General features: G+C 39.2%; 1 protein-coding gene across 3 annotated transcripts in view; it reads right to left on the bottom strand.

Moving 5' to 3' along the window:
- Positions 1-45: 45 nt before the first annotated feature.
- fgf13b (fibroblast growth factor 13b) overlaps positions 46-7921 on the bottom strand; it is a 32784-nt gene continuing 24908 nt past the window's right edge. For all 3 annotated transcript variants that reach the window (XM_038709513.1, XM_038709514.1, XM_038709512.1), the window contains exons 2-5: positions 7592-7702; positions 5092-5195; positions 3582-3780; positions 46-1426 (exon numbers count right to left, since the gene is read on the bottom strand). In XM_038709513.1, the coding sequence (XP_038565441.1) occupies positions 1287-1426; positions 3582-3780; positions 5092-5195; positions 7592-7702 (554 nt within the window). In that variant the 3' untranslated portion in view covers positions 46-1286. The remainder of the gene's footprint in view (positions 1427-3581; positions 3781-5091; positions 5196-7591; positions 7703-7921) is intronic.

Here is a 7921-nt window from a genome sequence, read left to right as displayed (position 1 = left end):
AAATAAATCGACAAAAATAAGACAAGACAGTCTTTTAACTTCTTTAGAAAGAGTTTATTTAGTGCATTTCTAGTTTGTCCACAGCGGGAACCAAAATATTATGTTGATCTGTGCTCCCATTGGTTCTGGTCGAACACCATTGGTCCACTCATGTTCTGGTGCAATACTGCTGGTCCAGTAGTGTTCCAACACCCTCAAATTGGTTCACTAGTGTTCTGGTACGACACTATTGGCTCACTAGTGTTCTCTTTTGGTCAGGAACACGTAAGACCAGAAAACAAAAAAGGACCTTCGGCATGCTGCTACTGAGCAGAGGTCCACAAGCTTCCATGCAACAACAAACAAACAAACAAACGGCAAGGGACAACAACAACAAATGGAAAGATAAACAACAGCATTGCTTGTAAGAAGTAAGCATGGAAGCATATACAGTAAACCTTATTTTAACCTGCTAAAGCCCTCAGGAGGTTTGTCTGATATACAACAGATCTTAAAAAGGTAAAATCCCCCCCACCCCACCCAGACACATGCGTGCGCACACACTCGCTCTCACATGCCCACAAACACACACACTAACACACACACACACACACACACACACACACACACACACAACACACCTACTTCAAGCACAGCATATACTTTGCCACTCACTCACACACACACACACACACAGGCGCACCTGCATGCAAACAAATGATCAGTCCTCATACACAAGGTGTACAAGGAATACGTTCATTATTTTTAAAAATATGACTTAACCCCAAGAGCTCTGTGTAAACATAGCGTACGGTAGAATAGATAAAGACTTCCTTCCTTTGTCACCCTGGAACTTCCAAGCCACTTTCCTTCTTCACTGCAATAACATAGTTAGTTAATACTTTGACTCTTTGGTTCTCTGTAACAGTCTGTTTATCTGACATTGTGACTGACTGACTGACTCTCTCCATCCTTTTCTCTCTCTCTCTCTCTCTCTCTCTCTCCTCCCTTGATCTCTCTAGTTATTATATAGCAGAAAGAGTAGTCAAGGGAAGAGATTCACAGATCCTGTCCCTCTGCAGACCAGAACAGCAGAGCCAGATGGATTGATTGTCCTTGATTTATTTACATCACAGTCAGTCACAGTGGGCTCCGTTAAGTGGAAGAACACATTCCTGTCCTCCTTCATTTTGTCCTTGCCTCCTCCTACCACTCGCCAGCCTGTTGTGTGGGCATGTCGGCCTGAGATCTGTGTGTGTGTGTGTGTGTTTGTGTTTGTATGTATGTGAGGTGTGAAGGGTTGGGGGCTAGGATAAGTCATTGTTGCTGGGCGACTTCCCTCCGCCATTTAGAAGGGCCGAAGCGCTGCGACTCTTGGTTGGCGTACCGCTGCCTGACCGTGAGAGTTCTGTCAGGTCATGGAGGGAGGGCTCCCTATACATGGCCACTGCGCACACACACACAAACACACACACAAGACAAGAATTAAATTATTAATCAAGTTGTTGATCTAAATGACTCACTCTGGTTTAGTATGCACGTCTTGTTCAGGCAGTTAGGTACATTTAGTTCCCCTACACGTAGATATCTGAGAGCTTTGCTTTATGTAAACAGTCTAATTAATTCTGGTTTTAGAAGAAGCTCGGACTACCGTTTCAAAAGAATTCCTGCAATGCTAAGCTGAGTTTTAAGTTATATATATATATATATATATATATATATATATATATATATATATATATATATATAAGATAATTAGATAAGATATATTTCATTGTCCCCAAAGGGAAATTTGTTTTGGACTCTGTCCGTTCTGCAGCTTTGCAAAGACAACACAAAAATACAGTGAACAGACATCTCTCAACAAAACACGTGCACTCATATTGGTCAGGTATCTATATAAGTAAGCAATAGTGAGGATTTCTAGTCTGATGATGTTATTGGCATTACATAAACAAATTATTTTTTCAGAAAAGCACTGGAGGCCACAGAAACAAACGGCAATGTGCCTCTGATATAAATCACCATTTAAGTTGCAAGCCAGTTACAAAACAGTTGCCTATTTACACACAAAGCAGATACAGAGCAACATTAGCATTCATTTGGAGTCAGGTTTGTGTCTAACTGATGAATGTAGGTCCAATAGCCAATCTCCTTGTAGCTTTGTTTTGCTCTCCACTAATTTCTGAGGGAAATATCTGGCTCTTTATCTGCTAAATGCTCCCCTGTGTTCACCAGCTAGTTGCTAACTTTCTCTGCTCGCTGTTTTGGTGCTGAGCAGGTAGTGTACACTGGGTTTTAAGAGCCTTTTTTTTCTGAGAACACCTGCTTTTCACATACAAGTAGTCATGTGATCCATTGTAAATATATACATATTGACAGATTATAGCCAATCTTCTTGGATCTCTCTTCTTGTCTTCATTGTTCTATTTCCACAATAATTTTACAGTATTTCTTTCAATATTAATGTGTACTTTCTTACTTTCTTCCATGTCGCTAAGATGTGCTTTCATCTCTGTCTGTAACTCTATATGTGTGCCATCTAAGCCATGTCTCCCTTGGGTAAAATAAAATAATGCCCTTTTCTTTTTGCATTAATCTATTAAAGATATGTTCAGGAAACAGAGTGCAGGGGTGATCGGCTGTAAGTTAGTCCACACAGCTGGACATTTTCCATTAGTTTTCTGAGATTCTGTTCAGTTGATCGTCTTAGTTTTCTCAGATAGCTTACTTTCAGCGACCGGCATTGCTTTCAGCGTTCTTAAATGAACAGTTCTTGATCTTTTGCTTAGTTGGTCTGTCTGATTTGAAGTTGGGGGGACTCTGTTGGAAAAAAGTGATGTACCAGTCAGAGTCAAAGTCTGATGACTGATGATGAGTTCTGGGTCTGTTTGCTTATGTTACCAGGGAGACACTACTGTCAATCAAATCTGATTAAAGCCTAACCACAAAGACCTAATGACGATATTTCGTTTTTAAATGTTAATTATCTTATTATTATTATCTTATTAAGTTATAATTAAGGATGTTTTTGCTATCATTAACTTCATTTGTTGCTTATTTAATCATGAATGTTTTAAGATCCCATCCAGACATGTTTTGAAGGGTCAGAAAACCTATTTTCTCAATCATCTTCCTATTTCCTATGTTTTGAAGTAAAATTTCTCTGATATGTTTTTTCAACAAGAAAAGTTAAATAAACTACTCACAATATTACTAAAAATTACACCTTCTTACAGAAAAATCCAAAATCTATGGATATGTTTTATTTTAGAAGTTTAAATGTTAAAACACAAGATGTCTCCACCTTCACTGAAAAGTCTCTGCATGTGTCCTGAAAGTTTCAAGTTTCCATCACACTTCTGTAAGTTGCATACTGTGCCATGACTGGCTTCCAAACTAGGTGTGATGTTACAAACTTAGATTTAAAGTGAACATAAAGAAGCTTTTCAGACATCCAAATGAAGTGAAATAACCAAAAACCTTTAAGTAGTAATGTGTATACTTTCCCAGAATAAAAGTCTACTTCAGTTTAACATTTGTCTGTTTCTGCCTGTTAACAGAGCACTACTAAGCAGTTCAGTGCAGTTCACTAGTCTTACCTTTGAGCGGTTTGGGTATGAAGTGTGCGGCTGCCTTGTTCTTCTTGACGTGGTTCCCCTTCATGATTCCACCCTCCTTGTTGAGTCCCAGGTACCAGGCCCGACCTGAGGCCTGCTGCCGGTACAGCATGGAGGAGTAGGTGACATAGTAGTTCTCAAACACCGACTCCTTGAACTTACACTCCGGGGTAAAATGTTCCTGATGGGAAAGTGTGACAGATATTAGAAGAACTCATAAAAGAAAGAACACAAGGAGGTGATTGAGGACACATGGAGAGGTGTGTGTGTGTGTGTGTGTGTGGAGTGTTAGCCGCAGAGAAAGAGCAGGGTCACAGAAGTTATGAGTATGAAATGGCAACTCCATTAAAAAGTGTTCAATCATTACTCCATATTGCCATCAGTCTATTCATCCATCAGTTGGTCCGCTACTTGAGTCATCATCTCAGCCAGGCTGTGGTCTCCGAGAACAAACTGCACCAACTTAGGACAGCTGACATTTGCATTTCCTTTTTCCTGCATCTCCATAGCAACCAGCTACTCCCTTGAATACCAACCAGCCCACTGAGAGAAAGATGGTGCCCAGGTTGCCAGGAGAAACAGAAAGATACAGAACGCTCTTTCTCTCTGTCATCCATTAATCTTGTATGAATTGTGATTAAGTTGTGTGCATGTATGTACGTATCTATAAATATTTTGTGTGTTCTGCATTTAATATCAGGTGAGAAGATGGAACAGGTGATATCAATGTTATGACTGAAGCCAAGACAACCCAAAAGCATCCAGGACTGGACATGATGGGCAAGATATTGTGGTGGCATACGTGCCTGTTCAGGCGTAGCAGCATGGCTGTTATTACACTGAGGTGTGAGTCATTTTTTTATTTCCTCTTTGTTCCTTTTCATCTTTTGCTCTCACAGCCTTGTCTAGATTGCTGGAAGTGCGTGTTATTTTTGTTGATTCCTTGTTGTTATTGCAGCTACACTACCCACCATCACAGCTAAGGAGCTAAAGTGATGCACTTAATGCACTGCACTGCAGCCAACACTGCCTTCTGACCTGTCTGAGGAAATGTATGCACAGTGGGAATGTACGTGTAAATCTAGCTGGGAAAGGCATAACAACGCATTTCAGGAGCCATGTGTAAATAGACACAGAGTAATCTTCCTATCAAAGAATGGCTGAAGGGAGATAAACAAAAGGAGGCTGATGGATGACCTGAAATCAATCCTGAGAAGCCACAATATCAGCAGATAGATAAGAGAGGCTCAGACACAGGATTATGGAAGCTGACTCACAAGACACCACTGTAGTTAAAGTATTGATGTGATGATAGGATGATAATGACACTGGTCACACTGAGAGCTGCTGCTTCATTACTCAATCTGACCCAAAGAAGAGAGTTTTAATCTCTAATGGCCCGTAATGATCATGATGATGATGATCAGAATCACAATGAGATGCTACTGGTGGTGGTGGTGGTGTGGGTGTCTGTAAGTGTGTGGTGACCTACAGAAGTGTAGAGAAAGCCTTCGTTGTTCATGGCCAAATAGAGTTTGGTCTGGACGCCCTGGATGGCCACCACACGAAGCCCCACTGGGATCAGGTTGAACACAGCTATGGAAGCACACAGAAACCCACACACACATGCACACACACACAATAAACACACAGGCAGACATAGCAAACAAAAAGAGCACTCACACAGTGATCACAGAGGGAAACAGAAAAAAACATCCTCATCAATGTAGCATCTGGTAGGATGACACCTCCCTTTTGCCACAGAGAAGCTATTTTACAAGGTCACTCAGGCGAAAAGGCTACTGAATAACACTAATGATTTAACTCCTGATATTAAACATGGGATGAAAAGGATAAGAATTATGAAAAGGCACATAGCAAAGCAAGGATTGCTATTTATTTGGAAGTGTAAGGACTAGTTTAGACAAAACAGCCACACAGTCTCTATAGAGTTTATAGCTATTTCTAACACTGTGTCATAAATTGAAACATTCCTACTAGGGCTGAAACCAAGGATTACACAACCAACTAATCTGTCAACTATTTAATCTTTTAAACATTTAGTCTATAAAATGTCAGAAGGTAGTGAAAAACGCTCATCATAATTTCCCACACTCGCGTTCAAATGGTTTGTTTAGTTTGAGCAACATTCCAAAACCCAAATATATGACATTTACACTGACATAAGTCATTTTAGAAGCTGAAATATGAGACAGTTTGACATTTTGTGTAATCAAAAATGTTGTTGAATAATAAGCAAAGACAGATAAAGGGTCTACAGTAGATTTAAAGCTATAGTTTTTGGTGTATGGAAAAATTACATGACAACATTGATAGTAGTATCTATAATTTTTTTCGTTATTGTTGTTTTCCCGGTGTTTTGCATTCTGTAGGCACAAGCAAAAAATTTTTTTATATGTTTCTATGGTAAAAGGTGATATGAGAGACATAATTATTCCAGACAGTTTGATGAGTCAGGCCCTTGTTTAATTACACTCATTTAGCCAACCATGTTCTTTATAATGACTGTGGTTGTATTGTGAGATGTGGATTACATGGATTATCCATTCAAATCCAGTCACGGTTGAATGATTTCATGTGGGTAGGCGTATACATGATGCATACACCATGTAATCATCTAATTAAAGAATTTGCTTCCTTTATTGTAACCACATCTTTCTCTTTTGTATACACAACAGTTGGTGGCCTGAGGAGTGGCAGAGATTAATGCGTGATGCTGGTAACACCAACTGCGCACAAGAAGGAGAGCGAATGCCGTCTGAGCTACGACAACAGAGTGAATTAGCTATATCAATCACACATTGTAGCCCGTGTGTGTGTAAGAGAGAGAATGAAATCGAGCGAGCGAGGGAAATTTTGTTCATTGGATCAGCTTGTCCTGGTATCTTTCAATTTTTCACAGATTTCAACATTGCACTGTGCATCCTGTGGACATTTAATCGATTTCTTTAACTGGGAAACATTTAACATAGGCAGATTGCCTTCTGACATTTGGAAGAAAAGCAGGTGCTAGTTTACTAATTAAATGAACACTTGACATGTTGTTAAGTGACTGTCAAACCGATTTCCTCAGGGTGACATTTATCTTTAAATTGGATTTTAACTGGTTTTGGATAAAAAATGCCAAAGTGGATATATGGGAATTTATCAAAATCAGGCCTTGCTAGATAATGAACCATAAATATGTTGCAATGTTTTTTGTACCTTGAAGTTATATTGAATATTATCAGTCTCTACTGTGCAGTAATGCTGTATGTGTTAATCTTTATAACCTCTAACGATCCCAGATTGAGGTATTAAAACTATGATTCAACCTGTGCTGTTGCTCAAATGTTGTCTTTCTTTTGTAAAGATTTTCTGTTTTTTCACTCATTTACAATTTATTTTCTTTATCCCAAGTAAAGCAGTTTACATGCATGTTTGAGACCGTATTTATAATTGTTAGCAGTGTTGGAGCACATTTGTCTTTCCATTTGTGGTAACTTAGCTTCTCTAAAGCTGACTTTAGAGCAGAAATGGTGATGAGTTGACTACTTGATTAGTTGATCAACAGAAAATGAATCTTCCAAAATGATAATAGATTCATTGCGTCAGTCATTTTCCCAAGCAAAAATACTCAACACCCAAACATTCTCATTGCAATAATTTGATGCTTTTCCTTTTCATATATGATAGTAAATTGAATATCTATCGGAATATTGTTTTGGACTAACACAAGCAATTTGAAAACGTCGCCTTAACCTCTGGGACTTTTTGATAGACATTTTTCACTGTTTTCTGACATTTTGTAGCCAAAACAATTAATAAAATTTATTAATAAAATTAACGATGACTTGAGAAAGTTTTTGGCAGATGAATCCATAACAAAAATACAGATTACTTGCAAAGTTTATTTTTTGAATAGAAGGCAAATGAATAAAATCAGTGGATATGGCAAAATTTGTATGCCCAAAGACCAGATTTAGACTTACCATAGGTGCTGTCTTCATCCTTGGTTCCATCAATGGTGCCATCAGGCTGCATCTGCAGCTGGAAGCCCTGGCGACTGGAAAGCCTGGTCACAATGCCCTTTAACTGGGGCTCTGAGAGGAGGAAAGGAGACACATTAAGTGGATTCATTCCTTACTACTATCATGTGATCACATCTATCAAATCCAGGAGTCTCCAAAAAGCCGGAAGCATCAGAGGAGAAGCTATTTCTATTTCCAATCACTGGGCTATGAGGGCCCATTATCGATCCCTGACCCCCTGTACCATTGTGGCGCACAGATGTAACATGATGGTAGGAGCAGTTTTCTGAT

The sequence above is a fragment of the Micropterus salmoides genome, unplaced genomic scaffold (assembly GCF_014851395.1).
Source record: "Micropterus salmoides isolate LMB-PRFRI ecotype aquatic unplaced genomic scaffold, ASM1485139v1 Ms_hic_scaffold_9, whole genome shotgun sequence".
In the NCBI taxonomy this organism is placed as follows: Eukaryota; Metazoa; Chordata; class Actinopteri; order Centrarchiformes; family Centrarchidae; genus Micropterus; species Micropterus salmoides.
The sequence above is the reverse complement of the archived record's forward strand: the minus strand, read 5'-3'. Positions and strand labels throughout refer to the sequence as shown.